Raw genomic sequence first — 13,781 nt, 5'->3', positions numbered from 1 at the left:
TTTTCAAAAAATTGGCATGTTGTCACAAAGGATAAATGGATCCTGGACATTATAAACAGAGGCTACAAATTCCATTTTCACACCCTTCCAAAAATGAGAGGCATGCCAAACAATCAAAGGGCAGAGGCACAAAGGCAAATTACAGATCTCATAAACATGAAAGCTATTCAAGAGGTGCCTACGCACGAACAAGGTCAAGGTTTTTATTCCAGGCTATTTCTGGTGCCAAGGAAGGGAAAAGATTGGAGACCTATTTTGGATCTATCCATCCTAAACACATTTCTACTCGTACCAAAATTCAAGATGCTCACTCTACAGCAACTTCTTCCCATGCTGGGCAAGGAGTCTTGGCTGGTAACATTGGACCTCAAGGAGGCATACCTGCATGTCCCAATCAGACAAAATTGCAGAAGGTACCTCAGATTTCTTGCAGGTTCAACCCATTATCAATTCTATGCATTGCCCTTTGGCTTATCTACTGCGCCCAGAGTATTCACGAAATGCCTGGCATCAGTAATTGCCTACTGCAGACTTCAAGGGATACAAATATATCCCTGTTTGGACGACTGCCTGATCCAAGTGGACAGCAAGCACATTCTTCTGAAACATTTGGCTTATGTAATAATGTTATTGAACTCTCTGGGATACACAGTCAACAAAAAGAAATCAAGGCTAATACCCTCTCGGAAGATAATTTTCCTGGGTGCCAATTTGGACACAAACACCCAGATGGCCTACCTCACGCCAGAGAAGCAGGGGCAACTAATTCAATACTTCAGAACACTAGCAAATTGCACCAGGCTGACTGCAAGGAAAATCCTGCAGGCTCTGGGATTCATGGCATCTTGCATCTTACTAATCCCATGTGCAAAGCTGCATATGAGGAAACTACAATGGTACCTGAAAAACATATGGTCTCAACACAGCCACAGTTTGGAAACAATAATACCACTAATTCCATGTCTGAATAAGGAATTTCTGTGGTGGGCTCAAGCATGTCAAACAAACACAGGTCTTCCATTCAGCAAGCCTCAAGCAAATCAAGTCATCACAACAGAAGCCTCGGACTACGCCTGGGGGGCGCACATGACAGATCGGTGCATTCAGAGCAAATGGTCCCAAAAAGAAAAGCATCTTCACATCAATCAAAAAGAAATGCTAGCAGTAATAAATGCTATTATAGCTTTCAAGGACCTTCTACAACCAGGTCAACTATTGATAAGAACGGACAACACCACAGTTATGTGGTACATAAACAAGCAGGGAGGGACACATTCTTACCCCCTATGCAGACTGGCCATGTCACTTTGGAACATGGCCATGGATTTACAAATGGAACTACAAGCGCAGTACTTGCCAGGCAAGGAAAACACGCTGGCAGACAACCTAAGCAGGAGTATGACAGATCCACACGAATGGAAGTTGCATCCAAAAGTTTTTACAGAAATAATCCAAGAATGGGGAAGGCCAGACATAGATCTCTTTGCCTCCCACAAAAATCATCAATTGACAAAATTCTGCTCAAGGATCTTCAATCCAAAGGCCTGGAGAGTGGACGCTCTCTCTTTCAGTTGGACATCAATGACAGTTTATGCCTTCCCACCTCTTCCTCTGCTGCCCAAAGTTCTGTTGAAGACCAGAGCAGACAGACCAAAGATGATCCTCATTGCTCCGGACTGGCCAAGGCAACACTGGTACCCACTCCTGAGGAGCCTGACGCATTCCCCACCATGGACCCTGCCTCTAATGCCTCTTCTTCTGACTCAGCACAGCTTCAAAACTCTTCACAGTCAGCTAAAAACACTCAATCTAGCCGCATGGAAGATTCCTTAGCATCACAGCAGGCCCTACTCTCCAAGGAGGTGCAGGATGTCATTTTGGAGGCCAGAAGGCCATCAACTAGAACAGCTTACTCCGCAAAATGGAAACGTTTTTGTGTCTGGAATGAGAAAAAGGGCCAGGACCCTGGAAAACTGAATTTACCTCAAATACTACAATATTTGGCTGAACTGCTAAACATGGACTTTCTTTCTCCTCCATCAAAATCCATGCCTCAGCCATTTCTGCAGAATACAACACTGATCCACCTTTATTCTCTCCCCCTCTCTTAAGACAGTTCCTCAGAGGGGCTAAGAATTTAAGACCTCCAAGGAAACAACCAATACCTGCTTGGGATCTTAATTTCATTCTGGAAAAACTGACCTTGCCTCCCTTTGAGCCAGCTGCCTCATCAGATTTGCAATATTTGTCCTGGAAAACAGCTTTCCTTCTGGCTATCACCTCAGCTCGTAGAGTTTCAGAACTACTGGCTCTCATGCCTGTCCAGCCTTTTATCATCTTCCATCAGGACAGAGATTCCTTACGAACCAACCCGTCTTTTATGCCTAAAGTGGTATCCAGGGTAGCTTTAAATCAGGCCATACATTTACCTACTTTTTATTCTAATCCTCAAAGCAAAGGGGAGAGATTACTACATTCCTTGGACATCCACAGACAACTGTGTTATTATTTGGACAGAACAAAGCCTTTCAGAAAATCAGAACAGTTCTTTGTGGCCTATGCGGTAGGAGCTCAAGGAAAGCCAATTTCCAAACAGACAATCTCAAAATGGATAGCCCACTGCATACGCTTTTGCTATTCCTTTCATGGCAAAACTGTACCTACAGGCATTAGAACTCATTCCACCAGGGCCACAGCCACCTCTGCAGCCTTCCTCAAAGGAGTCCCTACCAAGGATATTTTGGAAGCAGCCACTTGGAGTTCTGTGCATACCTTCTCCAAGCACTACAACCTACCATTATACTCCAAATCTAGAGCAGGCTTTGCCACTGCAGTCTTGCAGGGCATTTTGGCTCCTCCTAGTTCCACCTAGTGCCTACCACCCCTTTCTTAGCTTTGGGATTTTACCCATCTGTTATGACTGCAGCTGTATGCACGATGAACATAGTACAGTTTTGTACCTACCATAAATGTAAATGTTCGAGTGCTAATACAGCTGCAGTCCAGGTTTCCCTCCCTCCTTCCCCTCTTGGGACAGGCCTATAGGCTTGCACATCCTCATGCAACCTGATTGGGGTATTCATTTATGATGTATTTGCTTGCAGCAACTGTATTTTGATTATATGCATTGCATTATTACACAAATGTATGTATTGCCTTCCTTCTGCGGGCATCTGACATCTGGGGCAAGAAAAACTGAAGAAAATGGCGTTGGCTGGTTCCTTTATACCCCTGTCGCACTGACGTCAGGGAAGAAGCGACGACAACCGACGCCGGACCTAGACTTTGGAATTCGGCCGACCGAGGACCCGCCTGACAGCAGGAGAACCCTATCTGTTATGACTACAGCTGTATTAGCACTTGAACATCTACATTTATGGTAGGTACAAAACTGCACTTTTTGTACCTACCATAAATGTAGATGTTCGAGTGCTCATACAGCTGCAGTCCAGGTTTCCCTCCCTCCATCCCCTCTTAGGACAGGCCTTATGACAAACACCTTTTCATATAACCTTTTTGGGGTATTCTTTTATGGTGTATTTGCTTGCAACTACTGTTTTTGATTTATCAACATTGCATCTTTGCATAACATTATGTTTGCCTTCCTTCTGGGGGCACCTGACATCTGGGGCAAGAAAAACTGAACTAAATGGCGTCGGCTGCCTCTTTTATACCCCTGCCACACTGACGTCAGGGAAGAAGCGACGACAACTGACGCCGGATCTAGACTTTGGAATTCGGCCGACCGAGGACCCGCCTGACGGCAGGATAACCCATCTGTAATGACTTCAGCTGTATAAGCACTTGAACATCTACATTTATGGTAGGTACAAAACTGTACTTTGTAATGCTGCTGTGTAGATTGTTACTGTCCTTTCTTCTTATGCACCCCCCCCCAAAAAATTTCTTTGCTTCTGAAGCTTTTCTCTGCAGAATGCTTCTGAAATCTATATTTTGCCCAGCAAGACTGAAACACACACACGCACAAAAACTAATTTATTTAATTTCATGCTGCTGCATTAACATGCTTCTGTTTACTTGTGAATTATTTTCAGCATCAGATCACTGTATGTTTCTTGACCATTTTTTAATATTTGTTTTTTGGTCCCTTAGTGGAACAGTGAATACAGCAAAGCCTGAAGATTGGCCACCAGACATGAAGGACTATGTGAGACGCTGTTTTACTGCATGTGAAACTGAGGAGGACAAGGATCGGACAGAAAAGCTCCTGAAGGAGGTGCTGCAAGCCAGACTTCAGGATGGAACAGCATACACTATTGACTGGAGTAGGGAGCCTCTTCCTGCGTGAGTAGTGTTAATATTTTGCAGTAGTAGATTTTTTTGACTGTTATTTGTCGTTTATACAAATAGTACGATGTTTAGTTTCTGCATTGTATAGATTTTTCCCAGAGGTATTCATAAGGGGGTCGCCACGTGTCCAATTCATCTTTCTTATCAACTTTTATTTTCTATGGTTTACATGATTGATAGTATTGATAGGTCGATACTAGGCTAGGCTATCTGCCCTAGGGCATTTATAAGCCTAGCCAAAGTGTTTTTGGCTTTTGCCACCCTTTTAGATTAGTTGACTGTGCCTCTGTATAGTAGGTCACAGAAGGTAGCCCTTTTAAAGTTAGTTTACTGTACCTCTGTCAAGCAGGACACAGAAGAGATCCCAGGGGTAAACTTACGTTCTTCCATCCACTCATCAAGATTTCTCTTGACGAGGGTCAGTGAGGGGCTCTGCCTAACATGGATAGGGATTTTGTTCCAGAGTGAGGGGAGCCTCTGGGATATGAATCGTTCCCTCCAGCATGTCCTATTTATTTCTGTGCTGAGGTTCAAGTCCCTGGAGCGTGTAGCTCTAAGGGATTTGAATTTCCTGAGGTGAAGCATGTCAATTAATTCTGGGTTGGACATGGCTTTATACGTCCAGACACAGAGCACCTCTGAGTAGGCGGTATGAAACTGAGTAGAGCTGGAGTTTCTTTAGCCGAACTGCATAGGGCATCTGTTTGAGCCCCTTGATCCTCTTGGTGAGATACTTTTGGGGTCTTTCCAGTTGCTGAAGGTGTCAGGTAAGGTACATAACAAATGGGGCATTGTACTCAACTATGGGCCTGTTAAGTGATGAGTAGAGAGGCACAATGACCTCTCTTGATCTAGATGTGTGAACCCTTTCATGATAAGGTGGGCTATGTAGAAGGTCTTTCTAACCACTTTGGCAACGTGATTATCAAAGGAGAGAATGCTATCTACTTGGGTCCCCAAGTCCCTAATTACTGCCGTACTTAATGGATTACCACCTATGTGGTAATTTGTGGACATTTTGTTTTTCCCAAAGGCGATGACTATGCACTTTTTGGCATTTAGCTTTAGGCCATGGCTCTGGTACCAGTTATCCATCTCTGTGAGACCCTTTTGGAGAATGCTTGTGTCAGCCAGAGAGTCAATTACAGCACCCAGTTTGCAGTCATCTGCGAGCTTGGTCAGCCATAGTCCCACCCGTGTTAGCCTGTACCTCGGAGAAATCTATACCCAACAAGAGAGGTCCCAGGACTGAGCCTTGTGGGACACCACTTGTAACTGGTTTAGAGTCTGACATGGCACCTGCTATTCTGACCATGTGGGTTTTATCCCTGAGCCAGTTTGCAACCCATCTTGTGACATAGGGGTTGATATTTAAGCTGGTGAGCTTATTTATGATGCCCGAGTGCGGTATTGTGTCGAAGGCTTTTGTGAGGTCCAGGTAGGCTGTGTGGACTACCTTCCTTTCATCTATGGCTTTGGTAACTGTTTCAAAGAAGTCGAACCGGTTCAAGAGGCAAGATCTGCCCTTAACGAAGCCGAATTGGGTAGGATCCAGTGTCTGGAGGATGTTCATCGTGCATACAGCTGCAGTCATAACAGATGGGTTATCCTGCCGTCAGGCGGGTCCTCGGTCGGCCGAATTCCAAAGTCTAGGTCCGGCGTCGGTTTTCGTCGCTTCTTCCCTGATGTCAGTGCGGCAGGGGTATAAAAGAGGCAGCCGACGCCATTTTCCCCAGTCTTTCTTGCCGCGCGGTGCCCGAAGCAGAAGCAGTTCAAGTGCCGGTCGGCCAGCTCCTGAGATTTACGAAAGTATTTCAGCCGAAGTCTTCTTGAAAGCTAAGTACCCCGTTGGGGAAACTTTTCTTGCCTCTGACCGATGTCAGACAAAGTTAATAATTGCATTTCATGTGGGAAGCAAATACTGCATAAGGATTTCCACTCTTTCTGTATACCTTGCTTAGGCCCAGACCACGACGTCTCGGCCTGCCGTTTTTGTGCTAGATTCAACAAGCGCACTATTAAGCGTCGGGCGGAGTTCGCCCTTCACTTATTTGGCAAAAAATTTAATTATATTATGTCGTCGGATACTCCGACTCCAGTTTTGAGCAAAAACCGCAAAGATAAGGACCGACATACGAGGTCCGCACCACCTACTGAAACCACGCTAAGGCCGACTACCTGTTCTCCGGTACTCAGCGAGGCGCCTATGCAGCCCCTGAGTATCGACGACGATGCATTACCGGTGTCTTCAGTACCCGAGGTCGCAGGCTCCTCGGCCCCCATTCCTACTACAGATACCGACGCCACTCCTGGCGGGGAAACTCAGAATTTAGACAGGCCTGCCATTTCTCAAGGGGTCTTCAGGCCTTCCTCCTTCTCTATTAAAGCCTTCACTAAATCTAAAGCAGCCATGAAAACCAAAAAACAGGTTCCTCAGACCCCCTCTCAAGGCACCATGCCTAAAAAACAGATGCTTAAAATGGCTGAGGATTTGATTACTCTTATCAGGGGTTCTCAACTCCCCTCTGACAAAAGGCCAAGATTAGAGGAAGACTACCCTTCCTCAGATCAAGCTTCTGTTACCTCAGAACTATCTGAGGACCAGGATTATGCCTATTCTCCATTCGAAGACCCTGATGCAGTAGAGTCTTATTTCCTCAGTCTCCCCCCCCCACTGAGGACTTCTCTTTTGGGGAAACCCTGCATACATTGAGTGAACACTTTCACTGGGATGGCCAAGATTACTCAGATTCCAAGAAAAGGCTCAGGGAATTTCTTCTGCTCCCCCAGCATAGGCCTCTGGCTATCCCTCCTGTTTTAGATATATTGGATGATGTGTACACAGAAGCCAGCCTTAATCCAGATTCTTTGCCTCCAGCTCCTGTTAAACCAGACCGGTATTACCAGGTTCCTGATTCTCACCAGTTCCTATTATAAAAGCCATACTGCTGACCCAGAAACAATTTCACGGGTCCCAAGGGAATTAAGGCCTCTACTGGTAAAAACCCATTACCTTCAGAGAGAGATTCCAGAGCTTTAGAAAGGTGGGGGGGGGGGTGTACACCTCGGCCACTTTAACCATGAGGGCTTTAAACTGTCAGTTCCATATGTTAAAGTATCAACAGTTTTTGATATCTCAGCTGAAAAGCAAGATGACACAACCAGATTTAAAAGAGTTGCAGGATTTGTTGCATGGTGCAGAGCAAGTGGGTAAACATACCTTGCAGTGTGGTTTTGATGCTTTAGAGGCCTCATGTAGAGCTGCTGTTACGTGGTCTGTTATACGTAGGCATGCTTTGCTCAAAGAGCAAACCTTACCAGATCATGTCAAAGCTAAATTATTAGATGCACCTCTTCAAAAAGATGTATTGTTTGGTGTTAAAGCTGAGGAGGTGCTAAAGAAAATGGAGGAAAAAGCGAAATCCATGCAAACAGTGAAAGATTTCCTGCAGGTACAGCCTCCATGTTTCAGCAGAAACTGGCCTTCAAAAAATTGGTCCTTTCCAGCCACGGACAGACCTCAAAGGGGCAGATACAGGCATCCAAGGGGTAGAGGGCAACATCAAGGATCTTTCAGAGCCAGACAGTGGCAAGCACCAACCCCAAGAGGTGGAGAAGATACATCACAGTCTTTTAGAAAACAGACACAATGACTTCCCCCTACACCTGCCAAGCAAAGCTTTAATGGCAGCACCTTTGGGCGGAAAACTGACATTATTCTCAAAAAATTGGCATATTGTTACAAAAGACAAATGGATTCTGGACATTATAGACAGAGGCTACAGGTTCCACTTTCACACCCTTCCAAAAATGAGAGGCATGCCAAACCTGCCACAAAATCAAAGGGCAGAGGCACAAAAACAAATTTCAGCTCTCATGGACATGAAAGCAATTCAAGAGGTACCAGCAAAAGAACATGGTCAAAGGTTTTATTCCAGACTATTCCTGGTACCAAGGAAAGACAAAGATTGGAGACCTATATTAGACCTATCCATCCTAAACACATATCTACAGGTGCCAAAATTCAAGATGCTCACATTACAGCAGCTTCTTCCCATGCTGGGCAAGGAGTCTTGGCTGGTAACATTGGACCTCAAGGAGGTATACTTGCATGTCCCTATCAGACAAGATTGCAGAAGATACCTCAGATTTCTTGCAGGTTCAACCCATTACCAATTCTCTGCATTGCCCTTTGGCTTATCTACTGCGCCCAGAGTGTTTACGAAATGCCTGGCATCAGTAATCGTCTTCTGCAGACTACATGGGCTACAAATCTACCCATATCTGGACGACTGCCTGATCCAAGCGGACAGCAAGGACATACTACTGCAGCACCTGTCGTTTGTAATAAAACTGTTGAACTTCCTGGGATACACAGTCAACAAAAAGAAATCAAAACTAATACCCTCTCAACAAATAATTTTCCTGGGTGCCAGCTTGGATACAACCACCCAGATGGCCTACCTCACGCCAGACATGCAAGGGCAACTGTCTCAATACTTCAGAAAAATGGCAACTTACACCAAGCTAACTGCAAGGAAAGTCCTGCAGGCTCTGGGATTCATGGCATCTTGCATCCTACTAATCCCATGTGCAAAGCTGCATATGAGGAAACTTCAATGGTACCGAAAAAACTTATGGTCTCAACACAGCCACAGCTTGGAAGCAATTATACCACTCATTCCATGCCTTCAAAAGGAATTTATGTGGTGGGCTCAGGTTTGCCAAGGAAACACAGGTCTTCCTTTCTGTGTACCTCAAGCAACTCAAATCATCACAACAGACGCCTCAGACTACGCCTGGGGAGCACACATGACAGATCAGTGCATTCAGGGAAAATGGACCCGAAAAGAGAAGCACCTTCACATCAACCAAAAGGAAATGCTAGCCGTGCAAAAGGCTATTATGACCTTCAAAGACCTACTGCATCCAGGCCAGCTATTGATAAGGACAAACAACACCCAGTGATGTGGTACATAAACAAACGGGGGGGGGGGGGGGGACTCATTCATACCCCCTGTGCAAGCAAGCCATGACCCTATGGTACACAGCACTGGAATTGCAAATTCAACTACAGGCACAATTCCTGCCAGGGAAGGAAAACCCACTGGCAGACAACCTAAGCAGAAATATGACAAATCCACACGAATGGAAGTTGCATCCTCAAGTTTTCACAAAGATAACTCAGGCATGGGGACAGCCAGACATAGATCTCTTTGCTACCCACAGAAATTGCCAGTTGAAAAAATTTTGTTCAAGGACCTATTATCCACAGGCCTGGAAAGTGGACGCACTTTCCTTCAATTGGGCAACATTGACAGTCTATGCCTTCCCGCCTCTTCCTCTGCTGCCCAAAGTTCTATTAAAAGCCAGAGCAGAGAGGCCGAAAATGATTCTCATTGCTCCAGACTGGCCAATACAACACTGGTATCCACTCCTGAAGAGCCTGACACATTCCCCACCATGGATCCTACCTCTAGTCCCTCTTCTGTTGTCCCAGCACAACTACAAAACTCTTCACAGCCATCTCAAAACTCTAAATCTAGCTGCATGGAGAATTCCTTGATTTCCCAACAGTTTCTCCTCTCCAAGGAGGTGCAGGATGTCATCTTGGAGGCCAGAAGACCTTCTACTAGAAAGGCCTACTCCGACAAATGGAAATGATTTTGTGCCTGGAATCAAGAAAAGGGACAGAATCCTTGGGTAATAAATATACCTCAAATTTTACAGTACCTAGCTGAGATGCTAAACAATGGACTTTCCTTCTCTTCCATCAAGATCCACGCTTCAGCCATTTCTGCACAATACAACACAGATCCTCCTTTATTCTCTCATCCTCTCTTAAGGCAGTTCCTCAGAGGGACAAAGAATATAAAACTCCCAAGGAAACCACCAGTCCCTGCTTGGGACCTCATCTTCGTATTGGAAAAGCTGACCCTTCCTCCCTTCGAGCCAGCTTCTTCAACAGAGTTACAGTACTTGTCATTGAAAACAGCCTTTCTTCTGGCTATCACCTCAGCACACAGGGTTTCGGAGCTACAGGCCCTCATGGCTGTGCAACCATTCATCATTTTCTATCAGGACAGAGTTTCCTTACGAACCAACCCTACCTTTATGCCAAAGGTAGTATCCAGTGTAGCTTTGAATCAGACTATCCACTTTACCTACCTTTTATCCTAATCCACAAAACAAAGGGGAAAGACTACTACATTCCTTGGACATTCACTGACGACTTTGTTACTATTTGGACAGGACACAGCCATTCAGGAAATCTGAGCAACTCTGTGTCCTATGCTGCAGGTGCTCAAGGAAAGGCTATTTCCAGACAGACAGTTTCAAAATGGATAGCCCACTGCATACGCTTTAGTTACTCATTTCATGGAAAAACTGTGCCTGCATGCATCAGATCCCACTCCACCAAAGCCACATCTACCTCTGCAGCCTTCCTCAGGGGGGTCCCTACCAAGGACATTTTGGAAGCAGCCACCTGGAGTTCAGTGCACACTTTCTCCAAGCACTATCACCTCCCACTATACGCAAAATCTAGAGCGGGCTTTGCCACAGCAGTCCTGCAGGGCATCCTAGCCCCTCCTAGTTCCACTTAGTGCCTACCACCCTTACTTAGCTTTGGGATTCTACCCATCTGTTATGACTGCAGCTTATGCACGATGAACATAGTACAGTGTTGTACCTACCATAAATGTAGATGTTCGAGTGCTCATACAGCTGCAGTCCAGGTGTCCCTCCCTCCATCCCCTCTTAGGACAGGCCTTATGACAAACACTTTTCATATAACCTTTTTGGGGTATTCTTTTATGGTGTATTTGCTTGCAACTACTGTTTTTGATTTATCCACATTGCATCTTTGCATAACATTATGTTTGCCTTCCTTCTGGGGGCACCTGACATCTGGGGCAAGAAAAACTGAAGAAAATGGCGTCTGCTGCCTCTTTTATACCCCTGCCGCACTGACGTCAGGGAAGAAGTGACGACAACCGACGCCGGACCTAGAGTTTGGAATTCGGCCGACCGAGAACCCGCCTGACGGCAGGATAACCCATCTGTTATGACTGCAGCTGTATGAGCACTCGAACATCTACATTTATGGTAGGTAGAAAACTGTACTTTATGGTAAGATTTTGCACAACTAATCTTTCCCTGGATGTTCATGGGCAGTTGAGATTCTGTTCAGACAAAGAGATTTGGAAATTCTGAGCAACTTTTGTGATGTTCATCGTGTTTCACTGTTGCAGTCGTGACTGTAGGGTTCTCCCCTGCCGACAGGCAGTCCTCGGTCGGCCAGAATCCCAAAGTCTGGGTCCGGCGTCGGCTGCTCAGCCATGCTCCCTGACGTCAGAGCGCCAGGAGTACAAAGCTGGCAGCCGACGCCATGTTCTCCAGTCTTTCTTGCCGTGCGGTGATAGCAGATGTTCATCGTGCATACAGCTGCAGTCATAACAGATGGTTCTCCTGCCGTCAGGCGGGTCCTCGGTCGGCCGAATTCCAAAGTCTAGGTCCGGCGTTGGTTGTCGTCGCTTCTTCCCTGACGTCAGTGCGACAGGGGTATAAAGGAACCAGCCAACGCCATTTTCTTCAGTCTTTCTTGCCGTGTAGTGCCCGAAGCAGAACCAGTTTGCAAGTGCCGGTCGGCCAGCTCCTGAGATTACGAAAATTTGGAAACCGAAGTCTTCTTAAAAGCTAAGTACCCCGTTGGGAACCTTTTCTTGCCTCAGACCGATGTGAGACAAAGTTAATAATTGTATTTCTTGTGGGAAGCAAATACCGCATAAGGATTTCCATTCCCTCTGTATACCTTGTTTAGGCCCAGACCACGATGTCTCGGTCTGTTGCTTTTGTGCTACATTCAACAAACACACTATTAAGCGTCGGGCGGAGTTCACCCAGCATTATTTTGGGAAAGCATTTAACTATACTGTGTCGTCGGATACTCAGACTCCGGTTTTGTCTAAAAAACGCAAAGACAAGGACCGACACACGAGGTCCGCGGCCTCTACCAACACCACACCAAAGCCGACTGCACGTGGTCCAGTTCTCAGTGAGGCGACTGCGCAGCCCCTGACTACCGACGACCTGTTTTTGACGGTGTCTCCTGTGCCCGATGTCACAGGCACCTCGGCCCACACCCCGACTACAGATACTGAAGCCACTCTTGGCGTTGAAACTCAGAATGTGGACAGGTCCACCTCCACTCAAGGTGTCTTCAGACCTTCCTCTTCTTTCTCCATCAAGGCTTTCACAAAGTCTAAAGCAACCATGCACTCTAAGAGACCAGCTACACAGGGCCCATCTCCAGGCCCCATGCCTAAGAAACAGATGCTTAAAATGGCTGAGGATTTAATTACTCTTATCAGAGGTTCTCAGCCCCCTCCGGACAAAAGGCCTAGAGTGGAGGAAGATTCCCCCTCCTCTGATCAGGGCTCCATTTTGTCAGAGCACTGTGATGATCAGGAACATTCTTACTCCCCTTTTGAAGACTCTGATGCGGAGGAGTCCATCCCTTCTGTATCCCCCCCTGAGGATTACTCATTTGGGGAAACTTTGCATACCTTAAGGGAACACTTCCACTGGGAAGGCCAGGATTATTCAGATTCCAAGAAAAGGCTCAGGGAATTTCTCTTGTTTCCTCAGCACAGGCCTCTGGCTATACCTCCTGTCTTGGACATCCTAGATGATGTTTACTCGGAGGCCTGCCTTAACCCGGACTCTCTACCTCCAGCTCCAGTTAAGCCTGACAGGTACTACAGGGTCCCTGACTCACCAATTTCTATACAAAAGCCATGCTGCTGACCCAGAAACCATCTCACAGGGCCCCAAGGGAGTTAAGGCCTCCATTGCTAAAAATCCATTGCCTTCCGAGAGAGATTCCAGAGCCTTAGAAAGGTGGGGAAAAAAGGTATATACCTCGGCTACCTTATCCACGAAGGCCTTAAACTGTCAGTTTCATATGCTAAAATACCAACAGTTTTTGTTATCACAATTGAAAAGTAAAATGTCACAACCTGAACAACCAGACTTGAAGGAGTTGCAGGATTTGATGCATAGTGCAGAACAAGTGGGTAAGCATACCTTACAGTGTGGTTTTGATGCTCTAGAGGCCTCATGTGTAGAGCTTCTGTTACAGGATCAGTCATACGTAGGCATGCCTGGCTCAAGGAACAAGCCTTGCCTGATCATGTCAAAGCTAAATTACTAGACGCCCCTCTTCAAAAGGATGTACTATTTGGTGCAAATGCTGAGGAGGTATTAAGGAAAATGGAGGAAAAGGCTAAATCAATGCAAACTGTGAAAGAATTTCTACAGGTTCAACCCCCACGTTTTAGTAGAAATTGACCTTCCAAAAACTGGTCCTTTCCTGCCACAGACAGACCCCAAAGAGGCAGGTACAGGCGCCCGAGGGGCAGAGGACAATCCCAAGGATCGTATAGAGGCAGACAATAGCAAGCTCCTAC

The 13,781-nt window shown here is 46.1% G+C and overlaps 1 protein-coding gene across 1 annotated transcript in view; it reads left to right on the top strand.

The window, feature by feature from the left end:
* LENG8 (leukocyte receptor cluster member 8) overlaps window positions 1-13,781 on the top strand; it is a 951,153-nt gene that overhangs the window by 19,201 nt on the left and 918,171 nt on the right. Inside the window, exon 3 of the mRNA XM_044088951.1 lies at window positions 4,114-4,305. Within this exon, the coding sequence (XP_043944886.1) occupies window positions 4,114-4,305 (192 nt within the window). The remainder of the gene's footprint in view (window positions 1-4,113; window positions 4,306-13,781) is intronic.

Source organism: Protopterus annectens, chromosome 1.part1 (assembly GCF_019279795.1).
Source record: "Protopterus annectens isolate FY-2018-M chromosome 1.part1, PAN1.0, whole genome shotgun sequence".
NCBI classification, from domain to species: domain Eukaryota; kingdom Metazoa; phylum Chordata; order Ceratodontiformes; family Protopteridae; genus Protopterus; species Protopterus annectens.
The sequence above is the reverse complement of the archived record's forward strand: the minus strand, read 5'-3'. Positions and strand labels throughout refer to the sequence as shown.